The following is a 20,830-nucleotide window of genomic DNA, read 5'->3' as shown; positions in this document are numbered from 1 at the left end:
CCAGTAATAATTATTCAGATGACAATTTTAGATTAACAGGCTAGCAAACATATCAACTACTCATTTAAGTTTAGTCCTGCATGAAACACATGCTATGTCTGAGTTTGCTTATATTTATGAAAAGGTTTGGTTTTACAAAGGTAGCATCTTGATCACTCCCCAACATAGAGAATAAGCCTTTCTTCTTGGACAATGTTTCATTGGAGCAGCCATAATTTAATCTTTTATTTTCTTTGGACCTACCATTATTTCGTTGTCATTCTCCTCATATTATTGCCAATTATTATTTTTCATCCATTATACTACAGGTAAGGTTGATGGAACTTAATTCGGATTCATATTTGGAATTGCAAGAAATAAATTAGTGTCATATAAGAAATTGTGTACCCATATGAAATCTAATTACTCTAATGCACCCTAATATAATATGATTTACTCAATGTGATCGATCTAGTTAATTAGTCGACTTAGACACAAAAAGTTTGTTGACCTAGTTGTTTTGGCTGAATTCACGATCAGTTGACAAAAAAACATCACTCAACCAGTATTGAAAAGCTTATTTGTTATTAGATTTAGACAAATGTTTCTTTTGGTCGAACTAATACCGAACTTTATTGGCTCGTTCTAAGTTGGTCTTAAACCTGAATGGAAGATGAAACCTAGTGTTGTAGTTGAATTATCATCTCTAATTACTCATTAAAAGTATGATGATGGCAATCTCCTTATGTGAATCAGCAAGATGAAAAGTAAAAATCTTTGAATCTCATTCACAAGCTCGCATGTCAATTCTTAATGGCATATAGTTGAATAGCTAAATGTACTTAGGCATAACAATATATGCAACTATGTCGTCTTCTCGTGAATTTTCTTATGTGAATCTTTGTAACTTTGGTACTATTTTAATTTAATGAAATTATTTGTTGATAAAAAAATAGCTAAATGTAGTTATAATGGCAAACGAGGAATAACCAAACATATTAAAACTCAAAACCTTCTATCACGGGTCTATGGATTAAGGGTTAATTAGCTGTTGTTCATAATGATCCATGTAAGATATATTCACACTTAAAACTACGAGTAACCTAAAATAACAAGTGGGCATTGTTATATCCCCTAATGAAATATATATATTAACTTTTTTAGTGAAAGAAATATAAAAAATAAATATAACCTACTAAAATTAATAGATAATTCTAAAATATATAATTTCCAAGTTAGTTCACTGATTTATATTTATGATATTAAAATAAATAATTCTAATTATTATCCATTAAAATTATCCTATAAATTAAGTGTATCATCCGGTAAACTATAAAATTAATGAGCAGATTACTTCTATAATGTTAGACCCAGTGTTGTGAAAACTGGGTCAAGTGGTTAGACCGCTCTAATCGGTCACTGTATTTGAAAACGACTTTGATTTATAGTCTTAATTGAATGAGAGGTTGGATAGTTTCGAACTAGAGAAATTTCAATATAACCATGTTAAACCGGAATAACCCTAAATATGAAGCTGAGAGTTCATTTAAAAATAAAAAGGCGGAACACTACTCAAATGTTTTATTTTACTCTAGTCTAAAAAATGAAAAATATATTACTTCAACATAATTCTATATAATTATTAATTATATAAAATTTTATATCTATACATAATTATATTTATAAATAAAAATATTAATTATATATAAAATTATTCAATTTAATTGAGATTAAATTGGTTAAACGAGATTTATGTTTAGATTTTGATATTCTACTTTGATTTCACAATATTCATCGGACCTGTCCAATCAAACATCTAGCTTACAAAAATTTTCAATCATAAAAAGGATAACCTCTGATTATGGATATATAAAATTAAACTCCTTCTCAAGTACACCCTAACTTTTAAAAAAACCAAACCCTCTCGTTTTATACGTTGGAGTTCACATCTGTTTTTGTTTCTATCCCTAGAGCTCAATTACTTGCAACTAAATATATTATAACTTACCTGTTCGAAACCTGAATTATCGGGTGATTAATATATATATTTTTACTTTTTACACCTATTTTGAAAGTCTACATTAGATATATAAATATGCGGGGGAAAATGAAAGAGTGTATAAGTAGAAAAAACACATGAAATTGATTTCTTAAAATTTTAGTTCAAGATTTGTTGTTGCACTTATAGTTCTTCACTTTTCCCATATATCAGTGGTTGAAGACTCTATGATTGCAATTTAGTCCGATATTTTTGTATCGAGAAAAAAATGGATTATAAATGTTATAATGTATATTAAAGGGTGGCCATAACTTTCTCTCGTTGAAGAAAATGATACATATATATGACTCCATTACCTAACAAGTTGCTATTAGAAGTGTAAGAGTCCCTCATTATTTCTTGGTGCAACAAAAACCGTATAAAAATGTATATATTGATAGTGTAAGATTTTTTTATACTGACACTATATTATTTATCATTCATTTTTAATTATTATTAACTTTTAAAAAATAATAATTAAATGAATGGTAAATGATACACTGACTATGTATACATCTTTACACTGTCTGTGCATAGATTTAATACGCTTAGTTTAATTATAATTCTAACCATCGCCAAATATTATTCTTGTCCATTAGCTAAAATGACATAAAATCAAACAACTTAATTATTGCATAACTATACTACACCAATAGAATAGCCCAATAACAGAAACTAATTAATATTCTAGGACATAATACGATAATATTGGATGTTGATGGTGCCAACAAAGAAATTGATATTAATCTTAGAACCTAATTCGAGAATATACATATATACATATATATATATATACATATATATATATATATATATATATATATATATATATATAGTTAACTTAAGATTCTCATCAAGGTGTCACTTGCCAGGGTGGCATTAATCGGCAATCGGCAATCTTAGTAGTTGAAGAATTATATATTGATTAAAGAATTAGTTTTTTGATTAACAATTAATTAAGGTTCATGGGAAACGCTCCTATTCTCAAAGACATGTTTGTAAACTAGGAGGCAAAGTGTGACGTTAAGCCCTAAATATTCTCTAGTAAAAAACCACTACCGTTCATGGATAAGGTTTTTTTCTTATGTAATGCACATACTCATATGCTCTTTCCTTTGGCGGCACAATACCTCACTTACTTTAATACTATATAACTTTACACTAAACATATTTTTAATTAATTATAACTCATGATATCTTCAGCCATTTCATTTAGCTAGAGCATCCCCTCCTATTGCGAGTATTGAAATATCTTATTATATAAAATCCTATTTTATCCAACTGAAATGAAGTATAATATGTTTGATTCAAATCCCTTATTATAGTATATGTTAATTATGGGCATTTAGGTATAAATATACTAGCGAAGAGCTATAAGTCATTAGTTTTATAGGTCTTTCCTACTTAACACTTGAATAAACTCAACAATCTCTTTAAGTGTGGGTATAACACACTTTCCAGTCTTCTTGCCCTTAAAATCCACCATGTCTCGACTGAACCATTGGTTCTTATACCACTTGTTGGATTAGATTGCAATTCCGAGCCTCCAACTACCGGGGAGTTAGTTCCATTGTTACTGAGTATGGGAAGAGTGGAGAGCCACAAGTAAGATACCACATTTTAAACCAAACTCTTAAGGCTTCAGATTCATGGTCTTTCCTACTTATAAAGTCTTTCATTTTTCCTCGCATATCCAACATGAGACTTTACACTTGAGTAAACTCAACACTAATAATATATTGATAGCTACTTAGGGCTAACAGCAACGTATATACAATTGGTCGAACCTTATTATCAAGTTCTTTTCTTCTCTTTATTTATTATATACTATTTATTTGATTCTTTATGACCCACTTTATGCAAGTATCACTTCCTCTAAACCAACAGCTACAATTTACCGAAAGAAGTTTATCTTTAAAAACTTATGTGCAAAATTTCAGGGAACCTCTGTGGGATGCACGTGTCTTGTGATTGAATTTCACGTGGAGATTGGTGACCCATGTGCAGCTTTGGCTTTTGGAATGAAATTTTGGCTTGAATTAAATTTTTGGCAACAGAGCCAGCTTAATAACTTAGGTGCTTAGCTGAAAAGTTTGCCAATAATTCATATCACTCTGCAAAATTCAAATTTCAGAGAGAGAAACTATTCATTAATTTAAATTTGGTTTCAGAGGATTTGTGTTTCTATGTGTTTAACGGTCGGTTATTGATTATTTTATTATATTTTATAAACGGTTACTGATACAAGAATTATGTACAATATATGTGTACACATAATAATTAAGCTAGATCTGTTTTGATAATTTTGATAAGAAAATAATGGGATCACGCGAAAAAAGTAGATTGGCTCGGATCATATTACTTATTTTCTGCTTCAAAATAAGTATTTTAAAGGTAATTAATGTGCATTTAAAGTTATCCAACAACTTCAATTTAAAAAAAAAGGAGAGAAATGTAATAAAAATGTTAATAGGTGCGGTATTCTATAAAGAAAGAAAGAAAAGAATAGAATGAAATATTTATGCAATATCAATATAAAAATTTATACGCAATCAGTGATCATTCACCATTTATTTGTATTATTTTTAAAGAATAATTATTAAACATGAGTGATGGATATATAGTAACAATGTATAAAACTTTTATACTTTCATATATATATTTCTTCTTCTGTGAACATAATGTCTATTGTATCATGAAAATTCATATGACAAAATCATGTGAAAAACAAACAGAAAGACTTCATCATTTCCGATCTCATTTTTTTTAGTTACACTACTTAATTCTATATCTCTATCTTTTCGTTCACACAACATTATGATGTGAAAAATCCACATTTATTAAACTCCTTTTTATTTTTATGTTCTCTTTGATTCTACACCAAAGAGACTACACAGCTAAAAGGATTTAGATACTCTCCAATATAAAATATGAAATAAAAGTGAGTTTGACAACTTCTAAAATTATTTTATTTAAAATAATTGCAAATATGAATGGTTAAAGTTTTTTCTCAAACACATACCACACCATCAATATTCAGTTATTCAGTACTAGATCATTTGTACCTGAAAGCTAGTAATTGTATTCTTTCTAAAGGTTTGCCCTAATAGTTAATAATAGTGGCATTGAAAAAAGAATAGCTCTTTCTGACACCTAGTTATTTTGCTTGCTTCACTCTTTGTTTATTCCTCTTGTTTTTTAGCATGTATTCTCACACTAGAGGCAATCTTGTTCTAACTGGAAATATTCATAGATATGTGGAACTAACTCTCTCAGTGAATATTTTCTTATGTACAATACTCGACCCGAGACTTTACTTAAGAGGAATCAAACATGTATTACTTGAACCAATCAGTTGGTTTATTCCTTTTGTTTAGGGTAAAGAAAATTATTCTCTTAAAGCCATCACCACTTCTACCGATCAACCATTCATCAAGCTTTCAGAAGAGATGTTGAAAAAAGAGAAACTTGAATTCAAAGTCAAGCATCTATTTTATAAGGAATAATATAATTTCACTCTTTAAACTATAAGTCACTTCACATTCACACAAATTAAAATTTTATATCTCTGTCACAAAAATATATTTAAAGTTGATCATTGTTTACATAGTCTAAAAATCATTTATTTACTTCATGAACTGAGACTTTATGAAACATATTCAGTCTCTCTATAAGCATTGAATGCTAGTTTTCAAATAATGCTTAATTTCATAAATCTTTTAAATCTTTCTTCTTTTTCCCTAAGAACCAAGATTCTCTGTCCCTAAATATTTATGTCTTTACATTCAAATCAATCATATTTCATCAAATAATATAAAAAATAATTTTTGTTTTTATGATTTTCTTTCTAAATATATGACAATTTTCAATTGGATAGAACACAATAGGCACAAAAAATGAAACATGTGATCTACAATCTTCACACGAACCAACGGTTTAGCTATGAGATGTGTATGTGAGGTACAAAGTTTGTGTAATCATTGTTAATTATGGGTATGGATGGGTATTTAGAGAAATATATATTGATGAAATATGTTAATTATATGTTATTATGGTATATAAAATGATAATCCTATTACAGGATGAATGTTGAATCAATTAATAATGAATCTAATTATAACACAAATCATTTTAGAATGATTATGATTAAACCAGAACAATATAATTATAATAACCAAAAATTGAATAAGACTAATTGTAATTCTGATACATTATAAAAGATATCTTCATCTAGGAAACAAAATAAAATCCTAACGGTCTGATCAAATAGTCGGATAAACCTGTGAGAATGATTCAGCCAAATGTTACGTCATTATTGATTTTTCAGCAACATAACTTAATTAATTTCTTCATCTAATGCCAAATAAAATGCTAATAACGGTCCAATTAAATTTTATATCATTGTTGGTCTTTTAACCCCATAACTCATTAGATTTCTTTATCTAGTGAGCCAAATATAACCTTAACAAGTTAGGTCAAAATGAGTCAACACCACAAAAAAGTTTGAAACGGGTCTCAAGTTGGGTCATGAAGTTGTGTAAATGATGAGAATTCATTCTCTTCTTCATGAAACCGATTCCAGGAAATTTGGAATTAAAGGAATCAATTAAATGTGGCATACAAGATGGTAGTCCTATTATAGGATAAATAGAGAATGAAATAATAATGAGTCTAACCATAAAGCAAATCATTACTTAATTACCATCATCAAACTAAACCAATATAAATAAAATAGAGTCAAATTATATTAAACTTAAATGGAATACAAATTCCATTCACAACAATACATTTCCTCACAATTAATCCTATTATTTTAAGTATTCATGATGAATCAATCATCTAACTAACTTTGGTGCCCAAAAATATGTCATATCTTTAAGCCATATACTTTGACACTCTTCTTTTCACCATGGTTCCTTTGAACCTATATATGTATCTAGTGGAAAATAAAATCTTCAAGTCTTCATGTAATACTAACACATTCATTGCTATGTAGATTTCAATTTTGAGTGAAAGACAGATAGAATAGCACATCTTTTGTCCCACAATTTCTTTCACTCCATGTGCCACTTGTATTGATTGATTAAAAAAAATTAATTATTAAACTTTTAACTTAACTATTTTTTAATTAATCAATGCAAATAATACATAGCGTGATACAAATTATACAATAGAAGATGAGCTTCCCATAAATAATTCTAGGACTTGATAATCCCAAGTGTTGTTGCTTGAAGTGACACATGGTGTTTAACATCACCAATATGAATAACATGTTCCCCCATTGGTATTCTCCTAATCCCTAACTTATCCACCACACTTAAAAGCTTGCACACATGAATATTAACAAGGACAAGTTTTTGAGCCTTGGCATCAACATGAACTTTCTCAAAGGCCACTAATTGTTTTTGTGGGGCCCAATTGCCCCCACCAAGAGGTGGAGCAGAAAACACTAACAATGTGTGAGTGCCATCAATAGAGCCCACATTTTTAACATAAACATGAAGGGTTATTGAAAGCTTTCCACATCTTGCATGTGTTACTCTAATTGCTTTGTTTGAAAAGTTAGTGGTATTAGAATGGTGGTGGCCATTCAATGGAATTGAGACCAATTTAGGGGCACTAGCTATTGTGTGAACAAAATGTGTGTAACTTAATCCATGCCCAAATGGATATAGAACTGGCCCTTTGTAGAACCTATATGTCCTTCCTGGGTACCCTTTAGATTGGCTTGGCCTCATTGCCATATTTGTCATTGGTAAGTTTGTAAGGTACTCTTGTGGGTACCATGTCATAGGTAACTTGCCACCTGAAAGTGAAACATAGTGTATATTTATTCACTTACATATAGGACTATTTCAGGATAAAGATTAAAAGAACAACAAATATAAATATATATTATAATTTAGAGACATTTAAATTATAATTTAACCTGATAACTTTGAAGATATGTCATTATTTAGAGACATTCAAATTTAACATGACAAGTTAGAAGATAAGTGCATTTTCAATGAGTTCTATAACTATCTCTCTATCTTATATATATGTGTATATAATTACAGGGCAATGTCAAAGGAATTGACTGCTCAAGGTAGTGCAAATGAAATATTTTTATCGGAAAATAATAAAACTTTTCTTTAAATTTAAGTGTTGAGACATAAACTCTACAATTTTAAAATATAGAATTAATTTATCTTAGTCTTTAATGAATGCCCTTAAAACATTGGTCAATATGAATCACATATACACACCTAGGTCATGTGTTGTTATCATAGCTTACAATAATTATAAATGATACGAAATAATACTTGTTGGTTGAGTCACGACCAAGTTGCTCTCTTTAACACGTTTCGTGCCACTGTCCAAAATAGGCAAGCAGACTATCAACCACCCGTCCACAGAATAAAACAGTCCAGATATTTGTTATCGAGTTTTTACTGCATTGTAAGAACCAATCTCGAATTCACCTATCACAATATGACTATCAGTGCCAATTCTCGAAATATCCACAATATGACTACGAGTGTCAATTCTCAAAATACCCACAATATGACTACCCGTGCCAATTCTCTTCCCACAATATGACTACCAGTGTCAGTTATCAAAATGCCCACAGTATGACTACATGTGCCAATTCTTTTCTGACTACCAGTGTCAGTTCTCGAAATGTCCAGACTATGACTAGATGTGTCAATTCTTTTCCTCAAATACTGACTACATGTCAGCTCTCGAAATTCTCACAATATGGTTGAATGTGCCATTTCTTAGTGCCACAGAAAGAAAGGGGGAGAAGTTTGTCAGAAATGCATCGGCGGAAAATACGAGGGAGAAAGAAAAAATTGAATGAAAACGCATTCAACTTGGGGCAAGTTATAATGAGAGGAGAAGACATGTATTTACAACCTGAGATGTTTTCAATGTTCCTCCTCTCTCTAATGTGGACTTGAGACTTGTTTTTTTTTTTCAAAACTTTTTTATGTGAGACTTGAGAGTTTTTTAGATTTCACACCTAAAAGTTCATATTAATGGTTTTCAACAAACCATGTTCAAACAACATGCTTAATAATAGTAAACTTTTTTTTCTTTTTTTTTTACAATTACCTAAGGTTAAGAGAAATAATTCTTAGATCTTACAATGAACGATATTTAAAACAATATGATTATTTAAGAAAGTCAAGTGCATTTATATCACTAAACATTTATTTACTGATTTATTTTTTCTTTGGTTAGATATCTCCACAAACAACTCTAGAAACACAATTCAACTCATCATTGGTTAAGGATTCAAACCCAACAAAATTGCATGGAAGATTGTCATAGAAATGTGCAACTGTTGCATGTATATATATATATATATATATATATATATGAGGTATTCATTTACACCTAATTAAGTTACATTTAATCTCAGCTATTAATTTTTCTAAATCTAACAGATCAAATATGTTAAACTTAAAAGATATTTAAGATTTCTCTTTCATCACTTGTTTCACTTACACTTATGATCCATTGAATTTAGGAAAATTAATGGTTGAAATTGAATGTAATTATTTAATTTTCAAATAAAAATGACCTTCTTATATCTATATATGTATATATATATATATATATATATATATGACTACTAACAACTTGAGTTAAATTGACAAACCTGGGTTAGCAGCTCCAAACAGAATATCTGCAATGGCAGCACCACCATCTTGGCCCGGGTACCCGGCCCACAAAATACCAGCTATTCTATGATTATTCTGTGCAAAAGTAATATCCACAGGCCCACCAGACATCAACACCAAAATTGTAGGCCCTCTTGATGCATCTGCTACCTTTGAAACAAGGTCTTGTTGAAGCCCAGGTAGAAGTAACCCAGCCCTATCTTTGGTTTCAGCTTCAATAGATTGGTCCAAGCCCATCACAAGAATTGTTGCATCAGCTTGATGGGCTGCATCTAGAGCAGGCCCAAATTGATTATCATTAGAGCAAGCTACATTTGCACAACCTGGCTGGTGAATAGTTCTGGCATATTTCCCTATTCCTTGTATGGGACTGGTATATCCACAAGCAATACCTATAAGGGAAGTGAAGATATATGGTTAGAGCTATTTTCTATTTTGTTCACATGGATGGTTAGAATTTAAAGCATTATTCTATCTTATTACAAAAGTTATTTAGTAAATCACTTAAGACATTTATATGTTTGTTTGGTAGGATTTTACTAAAGGCCAGGAAATTAAATTATACTTTTAGGAGAAGTCAAAAGTATCAATAACTAGTAGAAATTTTCATGCCAGAAAGTTTATGCATATATTTTTTTAATTCTACAACAAATTTAGCTTGTTTTGTTTAACTTGTAAGAAAATTAAATTTTATTTGATTTTTAACCATTTTAGTTTGTTTAATTCATAAAACAATATACATTGATAGTTTAAAATGTTTTATTTTATTTTTATTTTTTCACTACCTCGTACGTAATTGGTACCAAGGCCACAAACAAGCCAAATCGAGTCGTATCTAGACTGAACTCAAATCGAGTCGACTTGATTTTAATACAATTTATTTTTTAGTTTGAATTCGACTCGATTTGAGTTCATAGACTATTCAATTTGACTCTGCAGCTCGAATTAGTTTAATTCATTATGAGTTTTCATATTGTTTATTTCAAATCACTAACTTGATTAATTCAGGTCGTCAATTTCAAAACAAGAACATACTCTAAACAAAATTACTATAGAAAATATGGACTTACCAGCATAGTTGCCAATCATAGTAATAGTGACATCAGAATTTGGTCCAATGACAGCCACAGTGCGGTGATGCTGTGGGGAGAGTGGCAAAGAGGGGCCATTGTTTTTAAGGAGCACAATTCCTTGTCTTGCAGCTTCAAGGGCTAGTTCTTGGTGAACTGGGTTGCACACATCTTTTGGACCCAAATTACCATATGCTTGAGATAATGGTTCTCCATCAAACATTCCTAATCTCATTTGGATTGTCAATGTATTCACCAATGCACCATTCACATCACCTTCACTTAACATGCCTTTCTTAACTGCATCTTGTGTGTGCAATCCTAGGAATGGCCCACAGTCTAAATCCAAACCTGTAAAAATGACTAAAATGAAATTAACCTTTTGTGATCACATGCATCATTCATCAATTATTAGGAATGAAAATATAACCCAAACTTATTGATACTAACTCGAACCTGGTCTCAATTTGACAATGGAAATCCGCTTAACAAATAAACTTATGGTATATAAGGGTTTTACATAATTACCCTTATATAAATATGTTTGGGTCAAAAAAAGAAGCAGGGTTGAGGTTAAGAAACCCGATATCCAATTAGACACTAATATGAATTCAATTCAATCATGACTTCATGGCTGTCAAAACAAGAATGATAACTTGACACAATGATAAATTTGAACATTATGTGTATAGCTAAATCATGAAATTAGAGAAGTAAGGGATATTTTATAATATATATTTCAAAACAAATAATGTATTATCATGATATATATGTAAAGTGTTATCAATTTAAGTTAAAAAGATTGCATTACTTGTAGCTAATTGTGATGGTTATGGTTTTAGAAATTTGATTTAGTGAGTTTTCAAGTCAAGTTCAGGTTCATTTCTCCCAATTCTCCATGATGTCTTGCATTCTTGTAATAAGCTAAAAATTACTTCATTGTTGATGTGATTTGGGTGCACCTAATTTAGGTACTCTTAGTTCATGCAAGAATCTCTCTAAGTCACAAATTGGATCAATGAAAGTAACTAGCCTGCTTTAATGGCATCAGCAGCTGCTTCTTCTGGCGTTGATGTATAATGTTGGTTACTATAAAGCACTCCTACAGAGTCACAATCAGACACAATGTACCTAAAACACACCAAAACAAAAAACAAAAGATAAAAATAATGAGTTTGACCTAATGCGCGACACTCTTACCGAGTAGGATTTAGAATATGATTTAGATAATATTATTTACACAGATGTGAAAATTGTTTTTAGAATTTGAATTTAATGACTTTAAAGTCATAAGATGAGTAACAATATTACCATTACATCAAGTCTCACCCTGATTTAGTGATGATAAAATAAATATATGATATTTTATATTTTAAGCTTACCCATCAAGATGCCATTGTTCACGAATTGTTCTCTTTAAGAGTGTGGGATCTGCACAAGTAGGGACCCCATTGACCTGATTGTAAGAACACATCACACTTGCTACTTTTCCTTCTTTCACACACATCCTAAATGGAACATCAAATGTGTCTTCTATGTCCTGCTTGCTAACCTAAGCAAAATGAAACTCAAAAATAAGGTTTCCACTCAAAATTTAAAAAAAAAAAAAGGTATAAATTCCCCCTAAACTTTTTGCAAACAATTACTATGAACTATTTTTCTTTTTAATTATTCATTAAATTTTATCACTTTATGAAATTGGTCGGTGTGTAAATATATTATTAAATTATTAGTAGATGAGTAAGAAAATTGGTGCGATGAAACTCACAATAGTAGCAATGATATAGTGCAGGTTAACAGCAATAGCCGGAGGAAACCGTCATCATCAAAATATAAAATTAATCGAGAAGAAGATGATAAGCAAATTTAAGAGTTGAAAATAGTTAATATTGATACATATAAAATTAAATTAAATTGCTCTAACATTCATTTATATTAATTTAACAATATTTTCTTGTAAGAACCAATTTCACCCACAATTAAAATTTAAGGATTAATTAGAAATAAAAAATAGATCATAATAACTTATTGCAAAAGATATAAAATTTAAGACTTTTATATAGGGTTTTTTCTTGAAGAATAAATTGGGAGCACATCTGATGTCTCACACTTTGTGTCATTCCATGTACCATGAACTTATGATTGATCAAAAAAATATTTAATAATTAAATTTCAACTTAAATATATTTTTTCTGACCAATCATATGTCCATGAGATATGAAGTGATACAATATGTGTAACAGCAAATGTGTACCCGAACAAATTTGGTGGGTTGTGTTATCTTATTGGGGTAAGGGTCTGAAAAGTTGTCCATAAAAAAGGTATCCTTAATCCGACAACATGATAAGTCCTTATGAATATGTTTCAAGGACAGCTAATATAAGGAAAGCCAATTATTCAATTGGATAAAGAGTTATAATTAAAAGTGTCATCCATTCTTCCCCCATAATGTTCTGTACCACATTGTTCTTCTTACTATATAACTAGTAACTAGATGATAGTAATAATAGTCAGAATAAACATATTTTGAATACTAGACACAAAGGATCCATGAATAAACATATTTTCTAAATATATATATTTAAAGAATTAAAAGTCTCATTTCATTTGTCTTATAAAATTTACCCACTTTTAATTAACTCTTTATAATAGTTGAGTTAAAGAAAACACTAAATTAATTGAATGTAACATGTATGCATGATAATGTAATGATTTATATAGAGATAGTGTAATCATCCACTATTTATTTGAATTATTTTTATTTAAGAGTTAATTATAACTGAAAATGAATGATGAATAATGTAAGGATAGTGTAAAAATGTTTTACATTTTTGATATATAATATTTTTCTAAATTAAATTAAGATGAATTAAATAAGGTGGTGCACCTGTGCATTAAAGTGAAAGCGATCCACGCCATTCCAATTATCAAGATCATAAGCAGTAAAGTGTTTGCAACAAGCAGCCACCTTCAACCGGTTACCGTCTGTTCCCTGTAGCCCCTTCACGTAATGAACAGCATATGTACCGGCTAGCACAGGGTCCTCACCGGGAGTTTCCTGTCCACGGCCCCACCTTGGGTCTCTGAAAATGTTAACGTTTGGACTCCAATATGTTAATCCACCTACTCCTCCGTTGTACATTGCTCTTGCTTCATCTGACACTACCTGTTACAGCCATTAACCCTCTTATATCAAATTTTTACTTTCGAGATTAAAATCTATGCACTATACGTGTAAATTCTTTTACACTATCAGTTTATTATTTATCATTAATTTATATTACTTTTATTTAAGAATTAATAATAATTGACAGATGAAAGGTGGATAATTAATTGATAGTGTAAAAAACTATTAGTATATACATATTAAATCATTCTTTAATATTTTCTTAGAAAGTAGTAGAAAGGGGAAAAAAATGTACACCTATTATCAATTGTTTATATCTAATTATCATTAACATTTAAAAAAAATAATCTAAATGGATAGTTGATGATGTATTAATCTTTATACTGACAGTGCATAAATATTACAAGTACGTCCATCTCTATAGATATAGACGAAAATACATTATGTTCTTAGAATAACCACTCAACTATAAATACTAAAATATTGTACTAGGTCAAATGTTCAAGTAATAAAACTACTCAAAATAATTGTTACACATCTCAAAAGAAATTAATCATTATCCATAACGTAACCAAATGTCATTCATTATACACACACTTTTTAAAAGTTCATATAAAAATTAAATGATAATGTTAAATTGTCACAATATGATGAGTGTGAAAATAACATTATCCAACAAAATATCTCCTTTGAAGGCAAAAAGAAGAAGAAGATTAACTACAATGATAATATATAGAATTTGACATGAAAAGCAACTCCACACTGTTCACACATTCTTGGAAATTTTTGACTTACACGATGTGCAATAAGTTGATTATGGAATGGAGACCACAAAAGACCACACAGACAATGATATGCAAGTTGAGAAGTAAACCAATCAGTGACTAAAGAAAGAAATCAACCATAGTTGTGATTAAGTTGAAAAATACAAAGTTCTACTCCTACTCAAACTAGTATTTTACAACCAAATCATGTTTTACAATAATGTTTAACATTTAATTAGAGCTTTTTCATATGAAAAATTGTAAAAGAATATTCAAAATATGTTTCATCTAATATATTTTGAAAGGATTTTTTGGGATGATAAATTTAGAAAATTTAGATTAATTGTTTGATTAAACTTCTATCTATTCTTTTCTAATTCCTTTTTAGGTTTCGGTTAAAGAACTCAATCCTAGAAAATAATACAATCAGGTTTGAATTTTCAAAGTAAGAAAACGTATTTTCAATACAAATTTATGGTTTTGATTGAATAATTTGTCATTTTGATTCACTTTTATATTCAATATAATAGTTATTTTTTCGTTTTTATAAACTTTTCTTAAGAAACATTTAGAGCCACTGCAAAGATTCTTCCTTAATTCTACCAAAAAGTTGTTTTCATACATATAAAAGAGATTAAACCAATCATCGTGACTAAAAAATTCTATAACTTATAAATTGTATTGGGCACTTTTGGAAGGGAAAGATAAAGTATATTTATACAATACTTTTAATATAGTTCCATATCTATGTGTAGTAAGAAAAAAAAAAGTGAATCAGAACTCAAAAGAGCATATTTTCTATTTTTTATTAAAAGAAAGGAAAAAGTAAAACATATTTCTCATCTTTGAATACCCATAATCTCATGCATGATATATTTATTTCATTTTAATATAATACATGATTAGGTATAACCAAATACGCTGACAAATAAATATAAGTGTGACAAACTATGTAAGTAATCTCGTCAATGGCATGGACGCTTTCATACAATAAATATTATGCAAGGATTGATTGAGAATAATAGTTATTAGATTAACAAAATGATTAAAACAAATAAATCTAAATGATATAAAAAAATATTATTTATAATAATGAGTAAAATAAGTTAGTGCATAACACACTAAAAAGGCAATAAGTATTATAAATTATTGGCACCCATAAAAAGTGCAGAAAATACATGATGACTTTTATCCAATCTTGCTGATAAATAAATACAAGTGTCCCACCAGATATCCATACAAATTATATCTTCCTTGCAACTTGCAAGTATAAGCGCAAGTGTGCCAAGAATATAGTTTTTTTCTTGTCCTAACAAGACTTGTAATTTAATCCTAAGAATGTAGTGTATAATTATCTTATTTAATAATATTATTCTTAAGAATTAACCTTTAACTTTCTTGATAATCCTAAGAATTTAGCAAATCTTACACTATTAAACCAATATATTATTAATATACCAAGAATATGATAACCCAACACTACTGTTGATCCAATTAATTATCAGCTGAGTATATATGCGACATTAATGTAAGCAAAAAAAATATAAGTGTATCTTTCATCATTTATATATATTACTTATATTTAAAAATGAGTAGTAATTAATATATAAACAGTGTCTAAATGAATTAACAATTTAAAGAAGTATTAACAATATAATTTATTTTAGTCAAAGATAATATTAATGACATTAATTATTCGTCAAAGATAATATTAATGACATTAATTATTCCACCACACTGGCCAGCTCAAAAAGCCCAAGAAAAGCACCAAATTGATTGCACAATTTACAATATGTCAGAAGAAACAAAAAGAAAAAAACACAAACTTAACAAAAAGATAGAGCAAACTGTAAAATAAAAGGCAGCACTTTAACTTGGGGAGATAACATATAAAAACGATACCAATTCATTTTATATTGTTTATAACTTACTCAGATACATTAACATTACTTATAATATACACGACCAAACTTGAGCTAGTACCTTTATAGTATTGATTAAGGATTTAAAAAATTAATTTTGTATTAATATTTTTAAAATGTTAGGAATGGTATATTTAGTTTTCATATACAAAGTAATTACTATTTTTAATAATCTTTAATCAGTATTCTTAGCCACTCATTAACATAACTCTAATGCATATTATATTTTAAATTTAATACACATCATGGAGTGCCACCGCCTTGTAGGATTTTACATAATGAAAGTAAAAGATAATAAAAATAATATAAACGTCAGATAATGATGAGTGTATTTTATATTATTATATAGTATATCTTTTCATTTTTATAAAAGTTTCCCATTAAACATTTAAGAATGTTATATGTAAAACCACAAATCACACTTAACTTAGACACCTTTCTCTTAGGAAAAAATGTTTACCCAAGTTATCTCATTCTTATTATTTGTTTTGAGAAATTACTGTATTATCTATAATTCATATTTATTCATCATTGATTTTATGAAATATAAATAATATAAATGAATGATGGAAAATATTCATACATATATAATAATGTAGTGTTAGTTGTGACTTGTTAGGGGTATAAAAAACATGATTGCTAAACATTATAGCGTGAACTTAATGATTAAATTGATTAAGGTTTAAGCAAAAAAAATCTTACCCGTCCAATAGCTTCCCACAATGATGCATTGAAAGAAGCAGCAGTAGTAATAACTTGAGGGAAACTAGTGGCACCAGGGAATTGGGCACCAAACTTTGTTCCAGGTCCCACATTTGACACACCATGAAGTGCTTCAGACCACCATTCATAGCTTTTTATCCCAAGCCTTGGAACCCCAGAAGCAGTGTTCACTAGTAAATTAACCTTTTCTTCAAGTCTCAACCTTCCAATTAGGTCATTCACTCTTTCAGATATAGCTAGTGATACTTTGCAAAATGGTAAGTTTTTTGTGGTAACATCTTTGGGGTCACATGCAAATGGATCATGTGCCTCTCCATTGTGATGGAGGGTACACAAAAGGATGAAGAAGGTTGTAATCAGAAGTGAGAATTTAGAAGCCATTTGAGAAAAAATAGAGAGAATAAATGTATGTAAGAGTTAGAGGACTTTGAAGTTATGGAATGGAGGGAATATTATATATAAGAAAGGGTAAAGGTGATATACAAATTATGCATGATAATGTTCCATGATGATGATGATGTAATAGAGCTAGCTAGCTAGTATAGTTATATACTTATATTGCCTTTGATGATTGGATTTTTAATTGTTATTTTTGTCCTTAGAATCAGTAGCTTTTAATTTTGAAAAAGAAGCAACTTGCTTGGGTGGTGAAATTTCAATAAAGTTGGTGAGGTGAATAAAAGAAGTGAATTAAAGAAATCAATACCAAGGAAATCTAACTCCGGGTTTTGAGTCTCAATTTGTTTACCTTGATAATTTTAAACTCCAAACTCAAAGTTATGTTTTGTATGCTCTGATATTATTTTATATACAATAATTAATTGATCACATGTCATCTATTATACAATATTACATGCACATATTTACATATGTGGATAAATATTAGTAACATAATTGGTAAGGGCAAGCTGTGTGAATTATGTTAGCATAAGAGAATGGTTATCATAATTATATGATTTAAGAACATTTTGTTTGAATGTGCCTAATAAATAAATAATGGTGTAATAATTTGAAGTCGGGTAAGACTTTGCCTTAAATGACTAAGCTTACATAACAATCTTTAGTTTTTATATGTTTATCTATTTAAAAAATATATATTTATATGTCTAGCCTATTTAAAAATCTAATATAGTTTCTAAACATATTTAAAATTTTATTATACTATAAAAAATTTAAATAAGTTAATAAATTTGTCTCTAAATACATTGAGAGACTAGTTTTAAAGAAATCTATATAATACCAACAATTAAAATACATTTTAGTGTATATTTCTTATATTAAAATTTAGTTATATTAAAATAGTATAATATAATTAAATAGACCAATCTTTTAGGGTTATTAAGTCTTTCAAGTAATAAGTTTTGTCGGACAATCTTATTAAACTCAAAGTAATCATAAGCTTGGTTAGTATATTGAGTTAATGAGTCACTAATCGAACAATTGAGTTACTGATTGAAACAATTGACTTATTTTGTGTTAAAAATTCTAAAATACTCATAATATTTATTAAAATTATTTAATAAATGTATATTTTAAATTTAAAAACATTATCATCACAGAAGTACTCAATTAAATCAAAAAATGTTATAATTAATACAATAAAATCTCACAAATAAGTTGAAAATATCATCAACAACATAAGTTTATATTTTAATCACCATAAAATTAATTAAATAAATTTAAAACTCAATTAAACAACTAAGGTTTTGTTATAACATAAGCTAATAAATAATAAACATAACTACAACAATAAAAAACATATTTATAAATCAATTAGAGGAGCTACTCAGACCCATCAGATACTCGTTTTCCGGTCGAACCATCTATTCTCAGCCGAGTTTAACAACTATGCTTACAAGTAAGCTTGTTTCCACCCCACTAATCCATACATTATCCATGTAAGATTTATTCTTCCTGAATGTAGAAGCATGCCTACTTAGATTTTTATGTATAAACAAAACAAGCACATGCTCACACATTCCTCTCAAACCTGCAATTCACTAATGTATGAGTCAAGTAATTGTTGAGCTAGTCACTAAGATTCATCAGTTGTTTGATAGTTTTTAACCTTTATGTTTGACTTTGTAAGACACATTGTACGTGGGACACACATTATTCACATGGGTTAACTAAAAGAATCAGATAATTAGAAAATAAAATAAATTCTTTTTGGTACATAAAATAAAAGTTGATTCATCAAGTTAGGCGTAACGGAATAATGGATCAAAAAAGCATTGGCTGAATTACGGGAAATTACTTATAGATCAAGAAATCTTATATTACTAGAGGTTGACATTAAAGATCAAGAAGTTAATGCCCCATATCCGATTTTGGATTTTCGAGTAATAGTAGTTGGTGGAGATAGAGTAGCTTCACTTAGAAGTGAGGTTATTGGTTAGGGATATAGCTTCTATGGCTTATTTAATGGCATTACCTAAATATAGTAAAAGATATAACACACCGATAAGTAGAATAATAAATTTAAGTCTTACAATTGTACATAATAAATAATTATAATTAAAAATTAATTATTGATCATATAATCACTTAAAAAATTATATGTATCTTTTAATTTTAATCAATCAAATAAGATCTAATTATCCATATTAATTATTATTATATATATATATATATATATATAATTTGTTTGTGTTATTTAAGATAAGAAAGTGGAAGAAAAGGACATTACCTACATCTCCTTTCGGTGGTGGCGAACAAGAATCTCCCTTGGATTGGTAAACCCTAATTTCTATATAAAAATAGAAGGAGAGTTGCTTCTAGGTGGAATTGATTACATTATGGTGTGAATGAGCAAAACCAAATACACATAAGGCTTAAGCCTAACTCTTAAGAAAATAAAAAAGCTTAAACTTGATTCATTTATTATAGATAAGTCAAATTTAAAATTTGAGAATGACTTATTTTAAATTTTGAACATTTTTAAGCTAATTGAGAGTTTGATTATTTTCTCTTCCATCTTTTTCTAACCATATCCAAGGAGAGAAGGTTGGAGTATATTTTAACCGGTTTAAATATATAATGATATATTTAAATTTTCATCAATAGAGTTGATGATGGAAAAATGTTTACAAAATGAGTTTAGTATATATGTAGTGAACATATATGAGTTTTTTACGTTATTAGAATATCATTCATTATATATTGTATTATTTTATTTAAAAAATGATAATGACTAACACAATCTCGTGTATGATATATTATTGACATTCTGGTAGTATAAAAAAATCATACATAACTTGCATGTATATTAAACTCTCGCAAAATTTTCCTTCATAAATTATTTATGCATTTTTAATTAAAAATATTTTTAAATCACCTTTATAACATCAAAAAATAGTTTCAAAAATATAAAACAATTTTTTTGGTGTTTGATATTACTTAAATGGGTTGTTGTTTTCCAATAAAGTCTATATAACTAGGTTATTTTTTATCTTATCAAACTATTTTAAAATTGGGCTTGGTTTACTTATCTGGTTTAGGTTGGTTTTTTGTCTTTTTTTGTGGACATTTGACACT

General features: G+C 28.6%; 1 protein-coding gene across 2 annotated transcripts; it reads right to left on the bottom strand.

Moving 5' to 3' along the window:
- Window positions 1-6,801: 6,801 nt before the first annotated feature.
- On the bottom strand, window positions 6,802-17,758 carry LOC109338017 (probable beta-D-xylosidase 2). 2 transcript variants are annotated; one of them, XM_019575144.1, is made up of 8 exons: window positions 17,273-17,758; window positions 13,645-13,923; window positions 12,140-12,309; window positions 11,791-11,888; window positions 10,758-11,108; window positions 9,666-10,079; window positions 7,205-7,823; window positions 6,802-7,036 (listed from the first exon to the last, which is right to left on the bottom strand). In XM_019575144.1, the coding sequence occupies exons 1-7, from the start codon at window positions 17,672-17,674 to the stop codon at window positions 7,216-7,218; spliced, it is 2,322 nt and encodes a 773-aa protein (XP_019430689.1). In that variant the 5' UTR covers window positions 17,675-17,758; the 3' UTR covers window positions 6,802-7,036; window positions 7,205-7,215. The 2 variants fall into 2 exon arrangements, with proteins under 2 accessions (XP_019430689.1, XP_019430690.1); XM_019575145.1 differs by having other exon boundaries at window positions 6,802-7,039; window positions 7,206-7,823.
- Between the last annotated feature and the right edge of the window lie 3,072 nt (window positions 17,759-20,830).

This window comes from Lupinus angustifolius, unplaced genomic scaffold (assembly GCF_001865875.1).
Source record: "Lupinus angustifolius cultivar Tanjil unplaced genomic scaffold, LupAngTanjil_v1.0 Scaffold_16_127, whole genome shotgun sequence".
Taxonomy (NCBI): domain Eukaryota; kingdom Viridiplantae; phylum Streptophyta; class Magnoliopsida; order Fabales; family Fabaceae; genus Lupinus; species Lupinus angustifolius.
This window is presented reverse-complemented; position numbering and strand designations above follow the sequence as displayed.